Below are 27,668 nucleotides of genomic sequence, written 5' to 3'. Positions count from 1 at the left end.
AATCTAAAGCTCATGTCAGTATCCAGGAAGCCAGGGCTGAGATGCTTAATCTTACTTGTCTTCCCAATATAACCATACTGACTAGTGTTCCTTTCCCGCTTTTTATTGTTACTTTTTTCACTGTTTTCATTTGTTTTTTGGGATAAGTGGTTGGACCTGATTATCAAGAGCCCCAGAGTCAGGCCTTTGGCCTAGGTTTCCAGTAAACAACATAATCTGCTTTCTTTCACTAATATGCAATTGTTCTTTCAAATAACAGCACTAACTTCATTGTCACCAAATACAATGTTTGTTTTTCTCTCTTGATCCTTACATCTTTATAGCATTTCATACTAAAAATCAATCTATCCTTCATGAAATTCTTGTTTCTTTTTGCTCTTGTGGTAGTTCATTACCTCCTGCTCCTGATTAATCAATCATTCTCTGACCCCTCTTTCACCTCATCTCTATGGATATTCTCCAAGATTCGTTCTTTTTCTAAATTTTCTTTTTTAAAACCTCATTTGTAGCAACATGTGATGTCATATGCCTATGGTTCCAGCTACAGAGAATTCTGAGGCAGAGGCTTGCTTGAGCCCAGGAGCTTGTGGACTCAAGTGTGGGCAGCACAGTGCAACCCCATCTCATAAAAATATCCCGTCTCACAAAAAATACAAAACAAAGACCTCATTAGTTTTTCAGTTCAGGATTATTTCTATGAAGATGATTCCAACTCCAGAACTCTTTCTTGTGCTTTAGGACCTCATTTCCAAATGCTTTTTAGACAATTTCTGTTAAAGGGCTCACAAATATCTTCCTTCACCAAGGCCAGAACTGAACTTATTATCATTTTCTTCTCTTTTACCTATGATATAACTCCCTTCTTAGGGGAATAATTCATCCACCCAGCTACCAACTCCACCCATATAATCATTAACACCTAGAAGAATTTTATATTATTCACATGCACACCACCCTTTTGGAACTACTGTAATAATATATTCTATACCAGTGCTGTCCCATAGAACTTTCAGCAATAATGTAAATGTCCAATATAGTAACCACTAGCAACATGTGATTACTGAGCAGTTGAAATGTGCCTTATTCAACTGAGGAACTAACATTTAATTTTAGTTAATATAAACTTGCATTATCACATGGGGCAGTGGTTACCGAATACCAGCAGAATACCTATTTCTTAATACAAAGTACAAAGTAATAATAAAAAATATAAGATCTTGAGGCAGATTGCCTGGGTTTGAATCCCAACCCCATCATTTACTAGCAATGTGACCTTGGACAAGTCAGGTTAGCATCTCTGCCTCAACCACTTCGAGTGTTAAACAGGACACTAATAGTACCTACCTTACAAAGTTATAAGAATTAACAATTTGTATGTAAGTGGGTGCTTAGCCAAAGTAAGCACTAAAACAGGTTAGCTATCATTATTAATATTAAAGATCATATATATGTATGTATGTATGTGTGTGTGTGTGTGTATATATATATATATATATATATGAACATGTGAACCTTGTCCCCCCTGCTAGGTCTACCTCATAGTCTTAGTGAGGATAGACTATGCCTTTTCTTATTTTCCCCCAGTGTCATTATTTGGACATTGTTGTCTAAAGAGGACATCAATAAATATTGATTGTATGCAATGTGCAAATTAGAGAGTTAAAATCCCATTAAAGTGAACCAAAAATGGGAAATTAATTTCTTTATTTATAATTATAATATTTGAAAAGATTAAAACTTTGAAAGTATTTTTATAATTAGGAAGAGTCATGCATTTATATTACTCCATTAGACTTGAGGTAACAAAATGAGAAATGAATGAAAAATACCACAAAATAAAACTTTTCCTTCATCTTAAAAACTTTTTTTTGTAATTGTAGATGGACACAATACCATTTGTTTAATTTTATGTGGCACTGAGAATCAAACTCAGTGCCTCACACGTACGTTAGGCAAGCGCTCTACCACTAAGCCACAACCCCAGCCCCAAACTTTTCCTTCTTTTTTCTCCAATTCACCTCTATGTTGAATACTGAATCCAAAATATTAATAATTACTGAGTACATACTTTAAACTCATTAGCTTCAACCAGTACCTAAATTCAAACAATTATATTACCACCTTTATCATCTCTATTTTTAGTTGGCTTTTACCAGATCTAAAATGAGCTAAAACGGAGCAATTGTTTGTAACATTTTTGAATGGGGGTATTGTGTATCTACATTAGTTTTGAAGATTCCTTTTCACAGGTCTCAATAAAATAGAAACTATAATTGCAATATAAAAGTTGCTTTAAGAGACAACTTCCTAGCTATTCAGGCAAAGTCTTTATAAGCTTTAAACATTTTTTTAAGGGAGAAGAACTGTCTATTTTACTATAATAACAGTAAAAATGATAGATGTGTCTGTGACAATTTATTATTTTTTAAAAAAAAATTTAGATGTTGATGGACCTTTATTTTATTCATTTATTTTTTTATGTGGTGCTTAGAATTGAACCCGGTGCCTCACACATGCTAGGCAAGCACTCTACCACTGAGTCACAATTCCAGCCCCTGACAATTTATTTTAAGATTAGTTTAAAAAATGCCTTTTATTTATGTTGTCAAAAAGTGTATGCTTTTCAAAGGTGAAAGATAGAGATCAACCAGTTCAAGACAACAATGAACAGTAATAAAAGCAAGGTCATTTTCAGTCTCTCATGCCCCATTCATCTACACAAATTCAAATCAGACCAGACTGGCTTTAAAGGAATCAATTAGTACCATACTCATGTCAATAAAATCAGTCACACTATTACATAACTTTTTTTTTTTTTTTTTAAATCTATTTGTACTCTTGTCTCTGCTTGGGCAGTTTTCTATCCTTCCAAGAATTCCTAGAACTACATGAGGAGTTCAAAAATCTGTAGTCTAGCATAAGCTAGTTGCAAGGGAACCCTATCTGCTTTCTTCAAAAGCAGGGGGTTTCCAAAGGGAACTGCTGTTGTTGCTTTTAAAATTTGGTCAGTCTTGAGAACTAATTTCATATTGGCCTGCTCTCTGGGATTTGCATACAAGTATAAATTGCAAACACAATCAAGTCCCTACTCTAATATACAGAGGACTGCTGAGATAGTTACTTTTGAAAGTTTTGCAACCAGTTATACTTAGGAAATTTTACATATCTGTTACCCTCAGTTACTTTGCAGGTTCAGTCCTTAATTGATCTCTCATATTCTTGTCCCCAAACTGCTCTCTGCTTTCTTTATACCTCATTCAATCCTCAATTGTTTCATATCTCCAAATATTTCTATTTTTCTCCTGGAACATTACTCCATGATTACAAAATTCATCTTATCTTCAACCTCACTTAATTTCTAGTGCCTACCTCTATCCTTAATGCACTTCTCTTTTAAGCCTCTCAGATATATGCCATTCACTCTATAACACTCTACCTTCAAGTTGAGAAATAGGAAATGTCTTGCTTACACTCCAAAGGTACTTTTCTACAGCATTATTCTATCCTTATGTAAGAAACCTATTCTTGTGAAGAGACAGCCTACAGAATGGGAGAAAATCTTTGCCACCTGCACCTCAGATATAGCATTAATCTCCAGAATACATAAAGAACTAAAAAACTTAACACCAAAATAACAAATAACCCAGTCAATAACTGGGCAAAGGAACTGAACAGAAAAATCACAGAAGAAATATGATGGGTCAACAAATATATGAAGAAGTGTTCAATATTTCTAGCAATTAGAGAAATGCAAATTAAAACTACACTGAGATTTCATCTCACTCCAGTCAGAATGGCAATTATCAAGAATACAAGTAATAAGTGTTGGTGAGGATGTGGAGGAAAAGGTACACTTATACATTGCTGATAGGACTGCAAATTAGTACAACCAATTGGGAAAGCAATATGGAAATTTCTCAGAAAACTTGGAATGGAACCACCATTTGACCTAGTTATTCCACTACTCAGTATATACCCAAAGGACTTAAAGTCAGTATACTATAATGATACAGCTACATCAATGTTTATAGCACCTTGATTCACAATAGCTAAGCTAAGGAACCAACATAGGTGCTCTTCAACAGATGAATGGATAAAGAAAATGTGGTACATATACACAATGGAATATTACTCAGCCATAAAGAAAAAATGAAATTATGGCATTTGCTGGTAAATGGATGGAACTGAAGACTATCATGGTAAGTGACATAAGCCAATCCCCAAAACCAAAGAGCAAATGTTCTCTCTGACATGCCAATGCTAACACACAATAAATTAGTATATACTTAGTAATATAAGCTCAAAATATATAAGTGAAAAACAGAATTAAAAAATGGACAAATCTATACTTAGAGTAGGAGACTATAATACTCATTCCTTAGTAACTGATGAAAAAACAGACAGGAAAAAAATCAGTAGCCATACAGAACAACTGAACAAAAGGATTAACAACCTTGATCTAACTAACTGACATATTTAGAACACTGTACTCAACAATTATAGAACATACATTATTCTTAAATGCAAAAGTTACCAAAATTGGCCATAAAAAGAAACATAAAGCAAATTTCAATAAATTTTAAAGGATGAAATCATATGGTATCTATTTTCTGAACACAATATAAGTAGGCTAGAAATCAATAATCAAAAGATAATCAACACTGTCAAATATTTGAAATTAAGAAGCACATTTTAAAATTACATGAGTCAAAGAAGAAATCACATTGGAAATTAGACAATATTTTGAACTGAATGATAATGAACAAAATTTCAGAGATGTAGCTAAAGCTGTGACTAGGCAAAAATTTTAGAACCTCAGAGCTCTTAAAAAGAAGCCTGGGAGGGGTAGAATACATGAAGCAACTTCTCATTTTAAGAAGTTAGAAAAAAGACTGCAAATTAAACCCAAAGAAAGTATGTACATTGTAAAGAGCAGAAATTAATGAAATATAAAACAAATATATAGAAAATCAACAAAGCCAGAAACCAGTCTTTGCTAGATCTCTGGCAAGACTGATCAAAAAATAAAAGCCACAAATTATGCACACCAGAAATGAAAAATGAATTTCTGTAGAATATGCAGTACATCTTATTGTTTAATTGTCTGACTGAAAGTAAGAGAAAAACAAGCTTCTTGACAATTTACCTGAAATAGACAAATTCTTTCAAAAACATAATTCACCACAATTGACATAAGGAAAAGTACATTTTCCTATTTTCTTTAATGTTATTTAAAAACCTCCCATATAGAAAAACTTAGGTCCAGATGGTTATACCTGTGAATTCAAATATTTAAGGAAAAAAATAACATCAATCTTTCACAAATTCTTTCAGAGAATAATACAAAAACAGTATTCACCAACTTTTTTATGAGGCTAACATAAGCCTAAAATCAAAATTCTACAAGGAGGGCTGGGGATGTGGCTCAGTGCTTGCCTAACATGTATGAGGCAGTGGGATTGATCCTCAGCACCACATAAAAATAAAGTAAATAGAATAAAGGTACAGTGTCTATCTACAAACAACAACAACAAAATTCTACAAGGTGATTATAAGAAAGAACAATAATAGGCCAATCTTTCTCATGAATTTAGATGCAAATAACTGAAAAAAATTAGCAAACTGAATCTAGTGTTAAAACAAAAGACAGGCTCTTCAAGACAAGTTGGATTTATTTATTCCAGAATTGCAAGGTTGATTTAACATTTAAAAGCAATTAACATAATTTACCACAACAAAATTAAGCAGGAAAATCATGATAATCATGAAAACTTAAGTGATAAAATTCAATACCCACTCATGATACAAACTTTTATCAAAATAGGAATAGAAAGGAATTTCTTTAATAAAATGTACCTACAAAAAAATCCTACAGCAAACACTTTACTTAATGGTACAACTGAAAATTTCCCAAGATTGGAAATGAAATAAAGATGCTTGTTATTGACACTTTGATTTCACACAGTATTGAGTTTTAGCTGATTCAATAAGACTGGGAAAAAGAATGAGATGAAAGTGGTATATGAGCAGGCTGGAGGTAGAATATGGGCTCCAAGAGGGGACCAGAAAAAAGGGTGGGGTAAGGGTAAAGAAGGGACAAAATCTGATAGAAGTTCAATTTCAACTACAAATTGTAAAGCACTAGAGTATACTTTTGTATCTATTAAGCTTCTCTGATTCTCTTTATAAACTGACAGACTAGATAAAGCAGATATTGTTATTTACTTCTATTTTGTAGATGATATAACTAAGTATCAGGAGGTTAACTGGTTAGTCCAAAGTCACCCTTAAAGAAGCAAAAGCAATTAACTCAGGGAGTAGGGGTTTACATCTAAGTTTCTTTTCAATGTGCCACAACCTTTTGTAGAAAGGGAGCTAGAAAAGTCTAAAGAAAAATTTTGTTCAGTGTATGCTATATCATCTCCCAAACCTAAATAAAATTACCATTGAATTCACAATCTAAAACTCATATTTCTTCTGTAAGAATTTAGAAACATGGTAGGTTGAAATAACACAGACAGGTCACTTCCCATTTCAAAACTCATACAAATGCTATAAAAATATTTTCAGAAAGAGAAAGAAAGAGAGAATAAACTACCCCAAAAGAAAGTCAAGAGAAAGAAAGGGATATCTCCAAAGGCTAGAAATGAAGACAGCACTTAACTCAGAGTAAGAAGTCAGAACTGACACAAATTCAGATATAGCTTCAGGGGCTGGTGACTGGATTTTAGTGTCTGTCCAGGAATAGCAGACCCATTTTCCAGCTTTTAAGGTAAGACGCTGTGTGGGTGAGTGATAAAAACTAAAATGTGATTTTTTTTCTTGAAATCTGGACACTTGATGAGCTGCCTAGTCAGTGAAAGAGATAGTTGGAAAATTTCAGGGAAAACTCAGGGAAACAAAAAAAAGCTTTGTCAAGGATAAGCTGGGGGTGGCAGAGAACAGGCAAAAGGTCTACAGAAATGAAAACCATAGGCCTGTGCTAATTCGGATGCTGGGGAGAATTTACATTATTTATATGACATGGAAATTGAGCTGAGAAATTACAAGAACCATGAACATTCCAAGGGGCTTAGGAAACAAAAGATATGAAAAGTCACTGTACAAGGATACTTTTACAACATCTGAGAATTTAGAAACATGTGTAGAACTTCAACAGGATGAAGAAAAAAAATTCTGCTGAAAATGTGAATATTTTCCAAGAATTACAAACAATACAAGGAGATATATTTCTACAAAATAGAGCAGCATATACAGTAGGTAGGACTCTTCTCCTATAGCCACCAAAATAGTATAATCCAAAAGAAACTATGCCGAAATGATTACAATAAAAACTGAAACCATACTGAGAAAATTAGTACATTTTAAATATTTTGGGCATTTGAAAAAGAACCAAAAGGAACACCAAGAAATTAAAACTTATAGTTACTTAAAATGAAAAACTCGATGAATACATTAACAAGTAGATTAGATATAGTAGGAAGAGACTCTTAGTTAACTAGAAGAAAAATGAGTACACCATCCAGAATACAGTGAGAAGAAATACAGAATAGAAAGTATGGAAGTACAATTAAAAGATACCGAGGGAAAACATAAAAATTCAAAAGGAAGAGAGAGTGAATAAGAGACAAACAGATAATGGTTTAAAATTCTGAAAAATGAAGATATGAGAAGTATAACAATTTCTGAATAGGATGATGAAGGAAAACTCATTTGTACCTAGACACAGGTTAGAATAACTGCAGAACATCAAATATTTTAAAAACCCATATTTTTTATAAGCAACTAGAAAAGAAATTAACTTTAAAAAGAATAGTAATTAGGTGGAGAGAAGATTTCTAATCAATAGCAATATAAGTCAGACTTCAAAGAAGAGAATAATAATAACCATCAATTTAGCTACCTACCTACTATTCCTCCCCTATTTGCTTCTTAACTCAAAGGTGAACATTGTGCCAGCTTATCAGACTTGTCCAGAACTAGTCGGAATTAGCAAAGACCAACAGTATCTGGGAAGATACTTAATTCATTGGAAACTGCACCTGATTCCTAAATGTGAGGTGAAACAGATAACCTAGACATGAGGATCCAGAAGTTTCTGCCTTTCCACTGTTTCTAAGCCAAAAGTTGCAATCTTAGTGGCACAGGCTTAGGCAGAATTACTTATAGATCATGTTAATCAAACTCTGGATATATATCATAGTGATTAAAAATGAAGTCTGTGGAATCAGACTAAATGTTTCAAATCTCACCCTGCTTTTTGTAAGTTGAGTGAATTCACTGTTACATGTCTATGCCTTAGATTTTGCACCTTTATAGCACAGTTTTAAAAAAAATTAAATAAGCTAAGACATGTAAAGCATATGGCATAGTACATGGCACATACCAGCTATTTAACAAAACCCAGCTTTTATTATTACTTAATCTTTACTGTAGTATAATTTGATCATTTAGTTTGAAGGTGTTATCTTTAGTATGACTACTAAAAATATGAAATGTAAGATACACATACTCTGACGTCCACTGAGCAGCCCACAGTCCATGATGGATTTCCCAGCACTTGATTTTGGCATAGAAGATGAACTAGTGAAGATTTCCCAACACCTGGAAAAGATACAAGAACTCTAGTCATTTAAAAGACATACTGAAATCTATTATGGTCAAAGTAATGAGAATATGCAGTAATAACTGTATTTAAAGCACAGTTGTTTAAAGGGTGTTCAGATCATACCAGCAATATAAGCTTTACTGAATGAAAGTGAAGATGGTTAAGGGCAGTGATCCTCTACAATTTAGCATAACAATCAGAAAGCTTGTTAAAACACAGAATGCTGGGTCTTGGCTCCGGGCTTTCGGATTTAGCAGGTCTGTAATGGGGTTCAGGATTTTAAAATTTCTATCATGTTCCCAGGTGATATTGATGCTACGAGTCTGAGAGCTTCACTTTGAGAACCATTGGAGTAGGGCAATTTCATAACTAATTCCTTTCCTGGTGAATATTTGATTATTTATTCAACCTATTTTAGAACTATAGAATGTTACCAGATCTTGGAGGTAATCTATCTACCCTGCATACCCATGATGAATAGGTCCCTTTTCATGGCACTTTGTTAGCCTGTGCTTGAATGCTGTCAGTAGCAGGACTTACCATCTAACAAATCTATATTCAGGCACTCCAGTTCTCCCATTTTTTAAAAGCAGCCAACCACTTGGCACAAATTTACCCTTTAGATCAAAAGAGAGACTTTATTTTCTTCTACATCATGGCCTTTTTCTTGGAAGCAGCACTTAATCCCATTTTAGATCTCTTTCTGGTCTTCAGGCAATCTAATTATTAATGCTAAGGGTGGCACTTGGAGATCTGTATGAAGAAAGGGAATGAACACTCCCCTTACATCCATCTGTGGAGTCTCTCATTCATTTAAAAGCATTTTGGGATTCCATCATGGCAAATATAGTTTGGGAATCTTTATGACTCACTAGGTACAGCAATGATTTAGATCATCTCTTTTTGTGAATTATTATGTAAGAATCCATCACTTATGCTTATTCCTTGTTAGGAAAAAAAAAACATATTTAAAGACATCTAGAAAGTACCCAAAAAAGAAGAAGAAGAAGAAGAAAAAAAAGAAGAAGAAGAAGAAGGAGGAAAGAAAAATCACTGAGAGACCATTGTTGTCAACATGTAGATTTAAATTCCACTAGATGGGTTTTTCTATAAGCAGGTGGTTATTGTGATTATATACATGGTATACTTTAAAACAATAAAAACATAAATCTTTCCTCACAGAGCTTGCTCTACCAGGAACAGCCTACCCATCCTTTCGTCTCCCACAATGACCTGGTCAATTGCTCTTTCGAGGCTCAGGAACATTAAAAAAGTATTTTATGACTCCATTCAGGTAGAACTAAGCACATCATCCACTGGGCTTCCAGTATACTCCGTACATTTTCCTACAGGGCACTTTAAACAGTCTCACTCATTTCTAGGTTTTATATACTGTTTTAAGTTCCTTGAGGGTTGGGGTTGGGTTTACTCATCTTTATCTATCGTACTCACAACAGGACCTTAATTAGTATTTATTTAGTGACTAAAAGTTTGCATGTGAATGGGTGTGGTTGTGTTGTCTGTGACCTGGGAGGCTGAGGCAGGAGGATTCCAAGTTCAGGGACAGTTTAGCAAGTTAGCAAGACCCTGTCGTAATACATAGCAAATAAAAGGGCTGGGGGTATAACTCAGTGGGTAGAGCACATCTGGGTTTAATCCTCAGTATCATGGTGAGGGAGAGTTCACATGTTGGTATATAATCTTCATACACATTTTTAAGATTCCCACAGTACTTTAGACAGTAGATATAATGATTTATTTAACTATATTCCCATTATTACATATTTAGGGTGTTTAAAAATATCTCCTTGGTAGTCTTCCCAGAAAAATCAACATGTACAAAGGAAAAAATTTAAAAGTTCTTAATACATGTTGACAAATTACTTTCATCTCATTACACTGTCACCAGTCACACACATGAATGTGTATATTTTTATGTACAATAGTATCTTATAGCTATCTTTCTTCAACTTTGCTATTTTGATAAGAGAAAAAAATGACATTTGCTTTAGTCTGCTTTTCTTTACTTTCTGAGAATGATATATATTATGATCATCTCTGCAGATCTTTCCCCTCTTATGAATTCTTTGTTGATGAACTCTGTCCATTTATCTACTGGGTTTTAGTGTTAATTTATATGACTTCTTTATACACTGAAATTATATCATCTAATATAATTGAACAATTTTCTCAAGTTTTTCTTTTATTCTTTTTTCTTAACATTGGTATTTAGGATTTCTGAGTACTCAAATTTCATTTCATTGCATAAGTTCATTACTGCATTACATATGTTATGGTTAATCTTTAGGGCATATTGTTAACACTGTGTCTACATATGGGTTTATGTTGGAGGCACGTATCAAGGCATTTAGTTATCAGCTTGATGCAAGGCTTCAGTCTTAGTTTAGCTTAACTGTGTCAGGGTAAATATGTCTATGCAGTTAATATTATATATCCCTCCATGAACAAACAACTTTGGATGGTAAGTATTAGTGACACTGGATCAAACTCTTAATAATTACAAACAGCTGAAATACTAGGGCATAGTGGCCAATTATTCATTTCTTTCACAATTTTAGGAGGTTCTTATTCTATGTTTTTGCCTTTACAAGTAAATTAGATCAAAAGAATGAACTTGATTTACTTTGGGAAAAAAAGGCCCAATATAATCAAATAAATATCAGTTCCAAATACAGCTGTTGGTAATGTATTAAGCTCATCTCTAATCTCTGAAAGAACAAAAACAGTATGTGTATGTTATAAAGTCCTTTCACAATTCCTTATTAGATCATCAGATATTTCTGTAGGATACAAAAGAAGCCTCTAAATCTCAAGTCATCCCTTTATGTATTTGTAAAACTCTCAAAATTTCACATGGGAAATAAGCCTTTATTCAAAAATTAACTTTAAAGTTTGAATAGTCAGATAAAGTGTAAAGTGTGTATTCTGACCTGTTAGATAGAAAATCACTGTTAAAAGAAAACTGATAAAAAGACAATAACTGACTTTGCATGTAAAACCTAATAGTGAATGTGTGACAAGATTAGTCACTTTCCAGGTGGGCACTGTGTGGGCCCTGATGTTTTTAAAAATAATGAATAATGGAGTAGGGGGAAAAGCTCACTAATTGCCTGCTTTTCCACACTTAATACAGTAGCCAATTCCACCTGGTACTGCAATGCACTGATTCTATAGTTAAAACCCCTGCACCTAACCCAGTGCCTACTGAAAAACACAGTAAAAAAACTAATTCCAACAGCAAGTAACATAAAGAGATTGCTAGATACAACAGAAAAGGGAATTATACATCTACTTTACACAACGTTAAGAACTGTTAGCTCTGGAGTCTAGTCTTACATTGTATTTGGTGATCTCTTGCCAAGTCTCTTCAGGCCACCATTACTTTCTTCATCTATAAAACTGAGTGATTTTATTGACAATGCCACTTTAAGCTACATAATAGAAGAAATTAAATTGACATACATTGGAATTATATTCATAGATTTTCATAACGCAACTTTCTTTGAGGACTATTAAATAATACTTTTTGTAATATATTTTGTAATGTAAATGCTCCCAGGCAATGTGAAGCTGTTCCTCTCCCCACCACAATTTGATATACTTTCTGTAAGGCTAGCTTTCACCAAGTTCTTTGGGGTATGTCTTCTTTGTCTCCAAACATGGTACACAATGTTATTGCTCATAGCACACAAAGGTCAACTCCCAGAAAAGCACATCTATAAATACACAGCATTTATTCAAGTTAAGGCGAGTAGGAGGTTATGGCAGGAAAGATTGTAAGGCTGCGGGGTCCAGTAATGGCGATGGTGCAGATTTCAACGGTAGTTTTCAAAACTACCAGTGTCAAAAGAAATATTTTAACACTAGAATTAAGTTGGGCTTAGCAGTAAGTCCTACCCACTTCCGAGTGTGGCCTTCATTTTAATTTCTCTATTTCCTACCATTTAGAACATAGTAGATTTTTCAGTTAAGACTATATGAGAAAATGGAAATCCAGTTTGGGATTAAGAGTGAAATAGGGCTACCACTCACTATTTCACTGCATAATTTATGTGTTTAAACGCGTGGGTTCAAACCAGTTGTCATTCATAACTCTGCGTCTCGCTTTTCCCTCCTCCAAAATGGGATCAAAGGACTAATCTCGGAATTAAGTGAGTTACTATAGCAAAGCGCTTGCCAGTGTCATTCTTGGTGCACGTCTGACTTAACAAAATATCTTGAAGGCACTGTCCTACTAACTTCTGTACCCTTACAGTGCTCCCAATAAAAAAACAGTGTCAGCATTTTTTAAAAATAAAGCAATTGATAGAGTATCATTATTATTTTTAAATAAATTAATTATCTTAAGCAGGGTTCACTCGGGAGCCAGACTTGGAAAATCGCGACGGCAGAGAAGGGCCATAGGTCCACGACTGCCACTCGCGCGTCGACGACGCTTCGTCAAATGGAGCAAAGTCCTCTGGGAAGTGTAGTCTTTAGGCTTTGAAAGGGATTTCTGCTACGGACCGAAAAGCCAGGAAGCTGGGGGACAGCAGTGAAGGGTGAGGGGTATTGGATAACTGGAAAGTGTCGGGAGCCCCAGAGGTGGGTTTAGTCGCTCACCTGAGTCTCCCAACACCAGTACCTTCACCCGATCCAGGGACGCCATCTTGCTACAGCTCCCCGGGGTCAACGCCTGTTCCGGGATTCTAGGCCAATCACAGCGGGACATGGAGGGCAGAGCTTCAATTTCATTGGCCGATCGCAGCGTGACTGTCTTGATTGAAGGCTACATTGTGCCGATAGGCTGGTCTGGTTAAAGGCAGCGAGTGGTTTCCAACGCTGGTCGCAGAAATAAGACGTTTTCTTTGTCGCACAAGTGGCGTGGGCTTGTTTAAGCCGGTAGTTGAGGTGCTGTGGGAAGCTGTAGTGGGAGTGTTCGAGGATTCGCTTCGGTAAACCTAATTCCCTTGTTCCCTGTGGCCTGGCGTCGTATTTCATGGCTTCTCTTTTCGCTCCTCTTTCTTTAACTGTCCCCCTCTCCCTAGCCACCTTTTATCTTTAGTCCTCCAAAGAACCATTGACCCCGGAGCGGCCCGTCTGCGACCTCGGGTAGGACGGACGTGGCTGCGCCAAGTGTGGCCCTCGACCCACAGGAAGAGCCTGAGGGAATGAGGGGTCTCGGGGTCTCGCAGTGGGGAGGACTGAACACTACTGAACGCGGCTCCTGGAGGGCTGCGGGGTCCGGAGGTTTCGCGGTATTGTGCCGCTTTATGTGAAGGCGTGGAGCGTGCCATGAAATACAGTGACTGAGAAAAATGCAGGTAGACTTGTGAAATCTTAAGTTCTTCTAGAACTGAGTAGAAGTATACTGGAATAATTCAGTTGGAAGCCCTGCATCCACTCCTTTCTCCTTTTATTCTCTACCCAGTCGGCATAATCTTTCACAATCGTGAATTCGATTTAGTCATAGCCTGCTTAAAACCATTCTAAGAAGGTAGCAAAGAGTCTGTCTTCTGTCGTGGAAGAAGTGAATCATGGGGAAGCTGGCAGGGTGGGCATGTGGGAAGAACACGTGCGTAGCATTGAAAGTACTTGACTAGATGCTAGAAATTAATTAGTGAGCAAGATGAAGTCCCTGAACCTAGACATGGAGAAAGTACTATGGGGAAAGAGCTATGGAAACATGTGAAAGGAGGTTATTCTGTACTACAGTGGAGAATCTGGGAAGCCTCTGAGGATATGTGAATTGACTTGGACGGTTAGGGACAAGTGGTTTGGACTTAGTTTTGGGCACAGAGGGAAACAGCATGTGCAAGTAGAGAAAGCACGTGTGGCTCATGCAGTCCTGAGTGTGTCAGTGTGCTGGATATGAGGCTTAGAAGGGTAGACATTGGGCAGAGTGTTTTCTTTTCAACTTTGTTTCTCCAGTTCCATGCCTGGGGCATAATAGTCCTTCAAGTGTGTGCATGATTAGGATATATTGTGAATCTGGACTGGGTAGAGAGGTAGTTGAAGCTGGGAGGTAACTGATGAAGTATGAAATAAGAAAAGGAAAGGAGGTCATTGAGAGAGCACACACTCAAATGTCTCCAGAGACCAGCAAAACTTCTTCCTTGTCTAGAAGTGTCAACTGCTATTCAGCTTTAACTTATTGTTCCTATGTGGGGACATGGTCTCATTTCCCCCCGCCTGATATTTCGTTTTCCAGAGGGGCTATGTGAACTCAAAATTTTTAAAATGTTGACAACTAATTTTTTTTTTTTTGACAACTAATTTAGAAAATGTTCAAACATTCTTTGGGTGAGACTGCGTATGGCCAATCTTTGCATTTCATAAGTAGCTTAAGAATGCAGAAATTGAGTAAGGAGATTCAGCATTGAGTAGGGAAGGGGAAGTGGTGGAGGAGAGAAGACTGTGATCAGGAAGGAGGATTTCAAAATGCAGAGATTTTGAATAACGTAGTTCAGCTTGGAGCTCAGAACATTAGCATATGGAATTTCCTCAAAGATATGCTACTAAAAGTGAATGCCTCATTTCTTCCACATACTCCTTCAGGTGTTACCTGCTTGTCATAGTACTACTTTTCCTAGTTACAGGGACTCAAAGCAAAGAGCTGTTTATAAGATTTTTTCCTATTCTAGTTTCCAAAATATTGTTGGGTCCTTTTGCTTTTGGTTTTGTAATAAATTACATTCATCTTGTCCTCTTTGAATTTTTTGCTTTCTACCTTAGTTTTAAGTTTTATTTCTACTGTTCCTTATACTTCCACAGTGCCTCCACCTTCATTTCAGTTCATTCCTCATATTGCTCCAAGACTCACTTTTATAAATAGGGGATTTTTTTTATTAATGCCAGTATTTAATGAACTCCTGCCAACCCTGAAAACCAAACACCTCATTTATTTATTTATTTATTTATTTTTGATACTGGGGATTTAACTCAGTGGCACTTGACCACTGAGCCACACCCCCAGCCCTATTTTGTATTTTATTTAGGGACAGGATCTCAGTGAGTTGCTTAGCACCTCACTTTTGCTGAAGCTGGCTTCGAACTCGAGATCCTCCTGCCTCAGCCTCCTGATCTGCTGAGATTACAGGCATGTGCCACTGTGCCTGGCAAGCCAAATGCTATATTAATGATTTTATTTAATCCATACTTCAATTGTATGAAAAAGACATTGTTAATCACTTTTTATATATGCCGAACTTAAAGCTGAGTATTTTCTGAGGTCTTTTGGATGACAGGGTCCTCATGTCACTCAATTGCTCTCATCTCTAGGGCTCACTAGGGTGTTTCAGGCAAAGGAAACAGGCTAAATAAGTGGCACAAGTACCTTTCCATTGTGGAATGTGCATTGGTAGGGCAAATAATAGCCAGGGACCTAGATTATCTAGAGCAGAGGTCAGGGACTTTTGCTGTGTATTTCTTTTAAAATTAGTGCCTAACCTCCCAGATTAGTTGAAACAAAACTACTGGGAATGGGATTCAGAGTTAGTAGTCTTAAGATGCTCCCCAGATAATTCTGCTTTATAACCTGGGTTGAGAATCACTGATCTATTGTATTGGGTGGAGGAAAGGAGAAAACAATATTAGAAAGCAATACAGGGAAAATAGGTTATGTTGACATTTGTCTGCCGTTCTGTGATCTTTGGATGTTTCTGAAGTCATAATGTATTCTGTCAACTGTTGAACATGTAAAACAACAAAAAACCCAAACTGAGTTTAAGTACAGTGTATAGACCAAATTAGAAAGGAGAGCAAAATGTCTAGTAGTATGCCATTATTCTATGGCATTCTTAAGCCCTGGGGTGACCTGAAGGCCCTCAGAGCACAGGTTTGAATTGAGATGCTACTTTCTTATCTCTCCTTGTATATACTTAGGCTTGAGAATTTACTATCTAAAGTATATTTTTTATTGTAAGAATCTTTTTCTTTGTTACTGGTAGGACCTTATGTTTTTCTCCCAAAATGTGTATATAGGTTGGTTATTTAGGAATTTTTTAAATAGTATTGTAGCTATAAAATAAAAAGGAATATTAGGGGCTGGGGCTATAGCTCAGTGGCAGAGCACTTACCTAGCACATGTGAGTCACTGGGTTCAATCTTCAGCACCACATAAAAATAAACAAAGGCATTCTGTCCATCTACAACTCAAAAAAGTAAAAAAAGGGAATATTAAATCTGGTAGTGTTGATAACCAATAATTTCAAGTAAAAGGGTTCAGTTGAAACTAGTTTTAATAGCAGAGTATTAGTCCTTGTTGACATAGTTCAGTGGCATATCTTTGTCAAAAATTTCCCTGCTCCATAAATTTCACCACATCTAAAATGTTGTGGATAGCCTGGCTATTTTTAATTGGATGTATCAAATCAATATGGAAACTGTCCTTCCTAATAAGCCCTCCTACATGCTGTACTTACATTCTCATTTATTAATAAAAACACCCCTTTTATCCTTACTTCTTAGAGAAAATAATGTGACCTCAAGTTGTTTAAGGGATTTGGTCATTCCTCACACAGCTACCAAAACACAGGATGTCTAACTGAATTCCAGAGCTCATGTTTTTTGACAGTTCAAGTCTAAGAATGACATGCCAGCTTGAACTTTGAGAGGACAGCTTTCTGGGCCATGCCATGGAATTATATCCATTTAGCTTCTCCTTTGACCTATAATAGATCCAGCATGTAAGGCATCTTGGTCTGTTTTCCCTCTCCATTTTATTCCTTTTAAAAGACTGGTTGTTATTTACTTAATTGTCAGATTTAACTTTTCAGGGTTGGTAAAGCTGTCTGGATCTTAGTGTTAATTTCTTTCAAATTTATAATAGTTAATGATTTTTGTCAAACATTCTAACAGGCAATTACTTGTACTTTATTGATTTGTTGTGATTTCATTGTGAAAGCATGACTGTGTCAAACATCCTATAGTCTTAGTAGAAAAATTAAAATTAAAATAAAGACACTTTAAGTATGTGTTAACTACTGGGTTTCTCAGGGGGTTTCCAAAGATCTATATCATTAAGAATTGTTAGTACCTCATTGAACATTTTTGTATTTCTTTCTGAAATTACGTGGGTTTGATGTAATATATCATTGTTATGAATAGCAAGTCACTCTTTTTGAATCAGGCGCACTGTTGGCCATGAAAGTAACCATTTAGGAAATATGTCAAGCTTTTTAGCTATGATCTTTTGTGCTCTATTGAGAAAAATTCTGTTCTTCCCTGTTATATGCTTGGGTATTAAAAGTCTTTGGTTTTGTAATAAATTACATTCATCTTGTTCTCTTTGAATTTTTTGCTTTCTACCTTAGTTTTAAGTTTTATTTCTACTGTTTGAGTACTCTTAGGCTCTCCAAGCATAGTAGTAGATATTAGCTAGCAGGTTGGTTTTTCTAGATTTAAAATGATTACCATGTCTTCTTGCCTGCTAATCCTGTTTTTTTTTTTTTTTTTTTTTTCCTTAATTCAGAATATTTAAAGTCGAAGGTTGCTGCTAAAGATGGCAGACCCAGATGTCCTCACTGAGGTTCCAGCAGCATTGAAGAGGTTAGCCAAGTATGTGATTCGGGGGTTTTATGGCATTGAGCATGCTTTGGCCTTGGACATTTTGATCCGGAACCCCTGTGTGAAAGAGGAAGACATGCTGGAGTTGCTCAAGTTTGATCGGAAGCAACTTCGATCAGTTTTGAACAATTTAAAGGGAGACAAATTCATCAAATGCAGAATGAGGGTAGAGACTGCTGCAGATGGGAAAACCACTCGCCATAACTACTACTTTATCAATTATCGTACTCTTGTTAATGTGGTAAAATATAAATTGGACCACATGAGAAGGAGGATTGAAACGGATGAGAGAGATTCCACCAACCGGGCTTCCTTCAAATGTCCTGTCTGTAGTAATACTTTCACAGACTTAGAAGCTAATCAACTCTTTGATCCCATGACAGGTGAGACTTATTCCAGTTTATAAATCCAGTAAAATATGTGCTCATTTTCTTTTAATTCATCTAAATTTTAAACCAATCATACCTTATCATAAAAGTGAATGAATTGGTGTGACTCAGCATGGAAGTAGTTTGCTGTCCTGGTTGGCTGTCATCGTACTTTGAGAAGCTTTTACAAAACCTTTCTCCTTCATAAGGGAGTATACTCATCTATACGATTTCCTGCCAATGACCCTTTGCTTCTGCCTCTCGCCCTATCCCTACCCTTTATTAGCGGTTGTGGCCTAAAGGATTGTTTTCTTATACCACTTTGAGACTGTTCTGACAACTTTACTTTTGGCCTCTTAACAGATATTTGAGCACCATGTGTAGTCATTGCACATAGTTACAACACAAGGTCTTTAAAAGTTTTGTTAGTGGAAGTGTAAAGTGCCATCAAGAGTACATAACAAGGGTGTATAATCTGGATTCAAGGAAAGCCTCCGTAAAAAGTTAACAGCTGAGATTTAAAAGGAAGAGCCAGATGAAATAAGAGGAGAGTCCTTTCTAAATTAATTAAAGGATAGATATTTATTGTCTCATAGTCATTCATTAATAGAAGAGGATTGGCAACAACATTAACTTACCTCATTTAATCCAACATTTTGGTTTTAAGAATTTTTCTTAACACAGTTTACAAAGCATGTATTTTCCAAAAATATAATGTATCTAGCATTATGAGAAATTTTAACTTTATCGTACTGGATTATGGAGTTATTTTTAAACTTGAAAAGAGAGTAGTTTTGCTAATTACTCTGTGGATTAATTTTGTCTTATTTTCTGGAGGTAAAAACATAGAAGGAGTCAGTGCTGTTAAATTAGATTATCCTTATGTTAAATTGGAATTCAAGAGTATAGATTATTTTTTAGTTTAAATTTTTTATATTTTATAATTTATAATTTTGCATAAAAATTTCTAATTTGAACTTTATACATGAAACCTTTTGTTTTAAATAATTACATATTTGTGTATGTGCTTAATTTTCTGTTTTGTGTTTGTAATATATGATTCATTTTAAAGAATTTTAAAAATTTAAATGGGAAATAATCCCACTGTCAATTAGGTTATTAACAAATAGAACTAAAGTGACTTTTTAAATTTTATTTATTTATTCTTATTGTGAGGTGTTTATTTTGAGTGAAAAATCATTTAAAGAATTCTCCTTTAATTATTATTTATCTGAACCTATTTGTTTACCCTGGAAGGACTTAACTAGGAAAGATCTTGATCATAAGAAAATATTAACTATCCTGGTATAATTGCTTGAGTACTCTACAGAGAAAGGTTTTAGAATATATCTGGAGCTCTTTCAAAATAGACTAAATGGGTCTTGTAATTTTTGCCACTTACTTGAACATATTTCTTAAAAGAGCTCTGGATTTTGGTTTTGTGATTCTCTGCAGATGTTGGTGTTACAGTGGTCCTGTCTTCATCACTCTTGACTGCAGTGGAAGGTGTTATCCAGTTCCTCAGAGAGGATAATCTGAAGTAATACGCTTCTACTATATTTATTCATCATTTGGGTCTTTCTTAATTTCATGAAGCTTTCTAGAAAGAGGTGATTCCCCTATTTATATATCAGTATTTAGGATATTGATCCATGATGCTCTTTAAATTTTACCCAGAATTAGTATCTGAATGAAATTAACCTACATAAGAGCTAGCCTAATACCCAAATATAGCCAGAGTTACGTGAATCAGTGAATTGAGATAGGGTAAAACAGACTAGTGACTATGTTTAATATGAGGGTTATGGTTAGCATGAAGTTAGAAGAGGGTGCAGAAAAGCAAGAAAAAGTCACTTAGCCTTGATGTTACTCAGAGGAGGGGTACCCTGATCATCTTGGATACTGTTATTCAGTTAGCAGTTCTTTCGGTACATGAATGGAAGCTTGAGTTATCTTGATTGAAAATTTTATAATCATAAGCGATCCTCGTTCTGAGAATATACTTGCCTCTTGATTATAATTTGGCTTTTGTTGAGTTCCCTTTGAGAACAAAATATGCTAGTTAGTTGATATTAGCCCCAGTCTGCTTATCAATTCTTTTTTTTTTCCTTTTACGAATACCTTCCCTTGATTTGTACATTCTCCTCAGAAATCTTTTGTCTTTTTGTTTGCTTCCTGTTTTATTCAGTTTTCATTCTTCCTCTCTTCATTATGAAAAGATAAGGAAACATTTGATGTATGTAGCAGGGGAGGAAGTAACATCTCCTGTAGTGTTTATGTATGTATGGTCTGTATTCATAGGTTGCAATTTTTATCTAACCTTAATTCTGATCAAATGTACCTTATTTCCTGGTTTCTCTTAGAAACTGATTTTTTTTTTACCCATATTTCTGTCCAGATCATGGGAACAACTGATGGGCTCTATCCCCGTTTCTTTCTCCACGATTCTTATTCTTGAATTATCTTTTTATCTTAGCAATTGGAGAACATTCAGGAATTAGATTGAAGGCTTCTAGACTTTTCTGAACTTTTTTTTCTTCTAGACTTTTTTTCTCTGATGAAAAGTTCTGTCACTGGACAAAGGATACTGATTCCTAGATGAGCTCCTGAGGAGCTCGTTCTGGATCTGAGATCTGAGTCTAGCAAGGATCATTTTGCCACCATTAATTCACAATGGGCCAGCGATCTTCCTATTTTAGTTTACAGTGTTTTCCCCGCTCTGTCTTTCCTTTCCTAAAGATTGTAGATTTCCTCCATCTTTGCCATTCAGATTTTGCCTTTGGTGTTCTGGGTTCAACTCTGTAAGTGTTTGACACTCACTATGTATAAATTCTCTCTTTATTTCATTAATATAGAATAGCTTAGTCTTGCCCACTAGCCCATGGTTTCAGAAGCTTCATTGGACAAAACTGACTATTTTAGTTACTGAAATATGGGTATTTATATAATTAGAACAAAGACAACATGACATGAAATCCTTCAAATCAGCAATACAGTATCTTCTGCTTCAAAAATGCATGTTTTAGATTTAGCAAGTTTTCTGACAATGTAAATAGACTTAGTATTTCTATTTTAGCTGTCTCAGCCATGGGTGACACATAGTTAATGCACTTCTAAGTTAAGCTCAGCAACATGTCTTACATTCTTTTTAGTTGTTAAGGTTAGATAATATGGAAGTAGCTTTATGTTTTCTATTTTTATTTAAATATGCAAACATAATATCAGAGAAAATTTCAAAGAGAAAAAAAAATCACCCATAAAGCTACTAGCCTTTTGAGATCATAGCCTGAAACAGTTTGTGTTCCTTGGTTCCTTAATGTTTCAAACTGTTTCTGTTTGGTGTTCAAAGTATATTTTAATAGTTGTGATTTCCCCTTTTTTCCTTGTACCCCTTTTGGGTACTTTGATTTTACCTATTTTTTTGCTAGTATGAATAAGATACTTGAATACCTTCGTACATATTTTATTTTATTTATTTTTTTCGTACGTATTTTATTTCTGTTTAAGTTTTTCTTTAAGAATTCGCCAATACTAGACATATTGGCTAAAAGAATGTAGTCTTATGACTTCTGTAAAAACATATGGCATTGTAGTTTTATTGGGGGGTTGAGTAAAATTGTTAGGTGGAATAAAAAGTGGTTTCGAAGACCTACAAATAACTGAATTTATCTAGAGTCCAAAAAAATCCCATTTTAGGTAAACTTTGAGATAAGAGATACTTTTAATTTTTGAAAAAGAAATCATAAATATATTTAATACAGTCTTAAAATAGGAATTTCGAGATTATCTAGTCCAACTCATCAAATGATGTGTGTGGCTACTACATGTACCATGCCTATGTTCTTGGATTTGAAAGATTTTATGTAAGTCTAGGGATATAAAAATTGATAGGATGTTTAAACTGATTTAGGAAGAGTATGATAGCATTCATGGAGATTCAGCTTACTATGTGGCTTCCAAGAAAAGATTTAGAGATAATAGGTTTTAGGGTTAGCATAAAGAAGTCTTTTATAAATAAACTGTCTGTAATAAGTAACTCAAATATTACCAACAATAATCTAGTGATAAGTTCCAAATTATTTGGAATATTCAAGTAAACTTGGTATCTACTTGTAATATTTGTATATAAATGCTTGATGTTAAATCATGGGTCCCTTACTTCGTGACTGCAAGTGAAGCTTTTTGGTTTTGATAGATCAACTATCTGATCCCTGTATCATTGAAATTCCTTTTGTATTACCTTTTTGTAATATTTGCAAACTACAAAATACAAAACAAAATACATTTGTGAGACTCTCAAAGACTTGTTAATAATGTTTGCTACCGGTCAGTCTACTTTTCCTGTCTTCATCTCCTAATATTTAGGCCAGGAGATGCCTTATAAGCAATATTTTCAATTCCTTAAATGCTAAAAGCAGAGACAAACACAAAGAAATCTAGGATAATTTGCCTAATTGCTTCTTAGTCATCTTTGGAATCTTGCCCAGGATGAGTTAATTAGAAAATTATACAAGAAAACTCAAAGGTGTAGATTTGGGTGGTGATGGTAAATGTGGAAGAGGTGATTATTAGTATAAGTTAAATGAATATGTAAAAACAAGTTATGAAAAGATTGTAAGGAATATGTGCCTTCCCTCATTACCCTTCTCTATCTCCTAAACCTTTAGGTCTTGTACTTTTAAATTTTGACAGTTGATCTTAAAAATTTGAGTGCTTTTTTTTTTTTTTAACTTTTGTGTTTTATGTCTTTTTTAAAAATGTATTATGATGCTGACATAAAAGTAATCTTATTTGTGAAGAATTACTTTTGCCTTTTACTTTTGATGCTAGCATACATGTTAAGTTGATTGTTGTCTTTCAAATATTCACATCAAAACCACCAACTTTTTGCCTGCCTACTGCATGTTGAGATGAATTTGATTTAAGCCTAATTTATAAAATTTATTGCAAGCTGAGTATTCATCCAAGGACCCTCCTTGAATTCATCATTTGTTGCCCTGCCCCCAGATGTAGTACATTTTTTTCCCTTTATAATAAGTTTCAAAATCTAGGAATTGTATATGACCAGACCAGTTTAACAGAACAGTAGCCAGTTTCATTGATAAATTGAATTGCAGTGGTGGCGCTTGGGGGTTGTATTGAGCACATGATGAATACATTTGAAATCTTATGAATTTCAAAAATTAAACCTTCTCTGTTCTTATCCTTTTATACGCACATGAATATTTTTGCAGTGTAATGTGTTCTGCAGTGAATTATTAAGGGTAATTTTTCAAAATTTTATTATAAGGTAAAATAATTATATAAATGTACAACTTCAAGTCATGTGTACTGTTAGATAATAGCAACTTTTTTCTTATATTTTTCTTTTGTCCAATTTAACTGAAGAAATTTGCTTTTATGAAAATTAAGTTTGGGAATTAGAATAAAAGGTAATTGACTATTTTAGACTTTAGCATTTGACTAAACATTTTAATATATATCCTCTTGAATGTACTGAGTTATAAAACTTTTAACAAAGGGCTTGATAATTCTGTCAGAGTGGCCCAGAAATGACTATATAACTTTCAGATATTGATTAAAAGGAATTGAGTGCTTTGGAACTGTTCAAAATAATATTTGTTGGGATTGGAGATGTAGTTCAGTGTAGAGTACTTGCCTAGTATGTATGAGGAAAGCACTTTGATCCCCCGGACCACAAAACAAAATAAAAATTTGTTTTCTTTTTAAAATATGTAAGTAACATATGAATGTAAACTTGTTTACATATGTGTAATGATAGGAATTAATGTATATTAAAATTACAAACTTGTTTTTCTTTCTGTGGCTCTTCTACTCAACCAGTCCCCACCTTTCTGAGTCTTAACAACTGTTAAAATTGTGGTCAATCTTCTAGTCCTTTTACCTTGCATGCCTTCCCCCACCCTCTGTTAAGCCCTTTTGAAATTTAACAAAATTTATATTTTGTTATAGCAGTTTATGGTTATTATGCTTGGTCAACTTCTCACAGAATTGTAGTATTTTTAGAACATTTATTATATGGGGTCCTTTTGCATAATCATTGTGTTCTGTGGACAGGTCATTTCTAGAAGGTGCTTGTTTGTTTGGTTTGTTTTTAAAGCTGTGGCTTTAAGACAGTAAAATAACAGTACATTGGAATTCCAGAGACGTGTAAAATTAAATTCAGTATGTTTTATACCATAAATAGTTTGACTTTTTGAAGCATAGTTAACATTTTAAAAGAATGGAGAAACTTAGGTTTTTTTATCCCTGCTTTTAGAGAATGATGTTAGTCACTTTTGGTTAATTTGGAAGCCTTGGTTAGGACCCTACAACCTCCATACATAGTAGTTTTCATATAGAAAATATGCTCTGTTTAATTATGATGTCTTCGGAAATATTCTTGTGACAGTGGAGAATGATATTTTCAGTTTTAGGTACTCTTATTTTACCAAGCTTCCCACTTCACTACCTTTCTCAATATATACATAATTCACAAAATATTCTAGTGTTAGGGGGAAACAGTGTCCAAATGTGCTTCCTAAGGTATTTGATAGTATTTTTACAGTGCAGGAAAATTAACCATATGTTAATGTTATGCCTTAAAGTTTATAGTTTACTATTTTTTGTAGTTCGGATCTTCCTGTGTTTCCCAGGCTGGTCTTGAGCTCCTAGACTCAAGTGATTCTCCCATCCCCACCTCCCAAGTGCTGGGACTACGAGGATTTGTCTGACTCTTAAGAGTTTCCTTTTTATCCCACTAAAGTCTTAGGAATTTTAGTTACGTGGAACTGATTCTTTTGTTGTTGTATCATTTTTTTTGAAGTGAAAAACTTATAGTTAGAGCATTTTAGGGTAGTCTTGTCTGGAAAAGTTTGCAAGATTTTATCTCTTGCTTGATTTTAAGCTACTCTAAGGGAGTCTCCTTGTTTTCATTAACCAATTCTCTTTTCACTTTTGCTGCCCAGAGACTGTTGCATTAGCCCTCTAAAGAGCACATCAGGTAATGTCACTCTTTTCTTCAAAACTCTCCAAAGGCTTCTTCCTTCACTCAGAAGAGTCAAAAGTCATTAACAGACATTTTACGGTCTTTTATCTAGTCCCCTCAACTTTGCCACCTCGAAACTTAAGAGACTTTATTTTTAGCACTCTCTCCCATGTTCACAGGAGCCATCTTATTTATGCCTTGCAAATATCAGGCATGCCTTTGTTTCTTCTTGCCTTTTTGCTCTTTTCTCAGATGTCTGCATGGCTTTCTGCCTTTTTTTACCTTGAAATTTCCACTTATGCATCTTTTTTCCCCATTATACTTTTCAGCACCTAATGTTATTTTTTTGACTTGACTAATTCCCACTAGCAGGAAAGAAGGTCAGAAGTTTGGCTAGACTTAGGAAAGCAGAATGTCAGAAATCTTGAGACATCAAACTCACTGTTCTAGGGTGAGGTCTCTTCAACAGCAGACATTTGATCCTCCCAATTTCCTTGGCTAGCCTTGAGAACTTGGGCTACAACATGACTCTCCCCCTTGGGCACTGCAGCACTGGTCCATAACAAAGCAGTTGTCCTTTTTTAAAAATTAATTAATTATTTTATTTTATTTTTGGTACTGGGGATTGAACCCAGGAGTGCTTTACCCTGAGCTACATACCCAGCCCTTTTTATTTTCTCTCAAGACAGAGTCTGACTAAGTTGCTTAGAGCCTCACTAAGTTGCTGAGGCTGGCCTCAAACTTGCAAACCTTCTGCCTCAGCCTCCTGAGTTGCTGAGACTACCACAGCATGCCACTGTACACAGCGTATTATTTTTATACTTGTAAGAATAAAATGACTGAATAGTACTGTACTTACCTAACATCTTTGATAAATCCTTGATAATGAATTGTGGACATTACCTCATAGCCTACTCATTGTATGTACTAAAGTGAAGAGGCCTGTATCAGAGAGATATCTCATGAATTTCCTATATATGAATTCCTTCATGCCCTTTTTTTAATCCTCCTTTCCTGCTTTTTCCCCCCATAATACTTACCAGCACCCAATGTTATTTTTTTTGTCTTGACTAATTCCCATTGAAATGTGAACCTCCAGAAAAGCTCCTCACAAGAAGATTGTTTTAGGACTTGATGCTTAATGTCTTCTACCCACAGTCTCATTTTATATATGTTTTATCAGTTACAGATTTTCAAAGCACTTTCTTGCCAAACTAAGGGGATAAACAGTTTTTTCACTTTGTTATGTATTGTTTTATAATTAAAGTGACATATTTGTTAAAATGAGTGATGTACTAGAAGCAGTGAAGTTGAAGGCCTTGGCTAACACTATAGACACCACTTCTGTGTTTTCTCAGTTTTGTTGACCTTTGTCATTTGTTGTTTCTGTCTTTTGTTTCTTGTTTCCCTTACTTTTCATATTTGAGGAGAAAGTTAAGATGAAATAGTATTCTCCCCTTGTCCTCTCCTCCTCCCTCTCCCACCTCACAATTAGTTCTCCATTTCTTTTCTCCTCCTTTAGAGTGATAACTTACCTTTATTAGAAGAGTGCTGAACCATAGAGCATTTCTATAATATTGAATAGATAACCATAACAGTTTTGAAATGTATATTTGTAAAATGTCTTTTTTTCTCTCTACTTTGAATGCCTATAATTTGCAATTCGATATATTTTGATCCTTCTGGTAAGCCTGATAGGTTAAGACTCAGCTAAGTAAATGCAGACTTGTGAATTCTTTTTATTCCATCTTAAAAAAAAAAAGATGAGACCTTTTATATATACACGAGAAATTTACTAAACAGTTGGTGGCAAGGATGAGAGGAGGTTGGGAAAGGAATGTGTAATTCAGGATGGTACAATGAATTTAGTGTTTTGAGTCAGACAAATTTGTATATGAATCCAGGTTTAATGGATTTTGTTTTCAAGTTATGATCTGGCAAACTTAACATCTCTAAGTCTTCATTCCCTTATATGTCAGATTTGGATAGTATTATTGCCTAGACTTTGATGAATACGTGAAAATATTTGTAAAGTAGCTTGCTTTCTTCTTTTGTAGTTTGAGTATAGATGTCAAACAAATGTGTTATCCTTGAACTCATTTTTCCCCCAGTCCCATCATTTGTCAAGCTTTGCCTT

At 34.9% G+C, this 27,668-nt stretch overlaps 2 protein-coding genes across 4 annotated transcripts in view; one reads left to right on the top strand and one right to left on the bottom strand.

Moving 5' to 3' along the window:
* Rabl3 (RAB, member of RAS oncogene family like 3) overlaps window positions 1–13,297 on the bottom strand; it is a 32,683-nt gene extending 19,386 nt beyond the window's left edge. The window contains exons 1-2 of the mRNA XM_047565558.1: window positions 13,232–13,297; window positions 8,513–8,604 (exon numbers count right to left, since the gene is read on the bottom strand). Of these exons, the coding sequence (XP_047421514.1) occupies window positions 8,513–8,604; window positions 13,232–13,277 (138 nt within the window). The 5' untranslated portion in view covers window positions 13,278–13,297. The remainder of the gene's footprint in view (window positions 1–8,512; window positions 8,605–13,231) is intronic.
* Window positions 13,298–13,431: 134 nt separating this feature from the next.
* Window positions 13,432–27,668, top strand: part of Gtf2e1 (general transcription factor IIE subunit 1) — a 30,118-nt gene continuing 15,881 nt past the window's right edge. For 2 of the 3 annotated variants that reach the window (XR_007110204.1, XM_047564187.1), the window contains exons 1-2: window positions 13,432–13,563; window positions 18,081–18,558. Coding sequence is in view for 2 of the 3 variants with exons in the window: in XM_047564187.1 (XP_047420143.1) it covers window positions 18,111–18,558 (448 nt within the window). In the remaining variant the exon portion in view is untranslated. Of the gene's footprint in view, window positions 13,564–13,690; window positions 13,933–18,080; window positions 18,559–27,668 lie in introns of those variants that run through there. The other variant, XM_047564188.1, reaches the window with a different exon arrangement.

Source organism: Sciurus carolinensis, chromosome 9 (genome assembly GCF_902686445.1).
Source record: "Sciurus carolinensis chromosome 9, mSciCar1.2, whole genome shotgun sequence".
Classification (NCBI taxonomy): Eukaryota; Metazoa; Chordata; class Mammalia; order Rodentia; family Sciuridae; genus Sciurus; species Sciurus carolinensis.
This window is presented reverse-complemented; position numbering and strand designations above follow the sequence as displayed.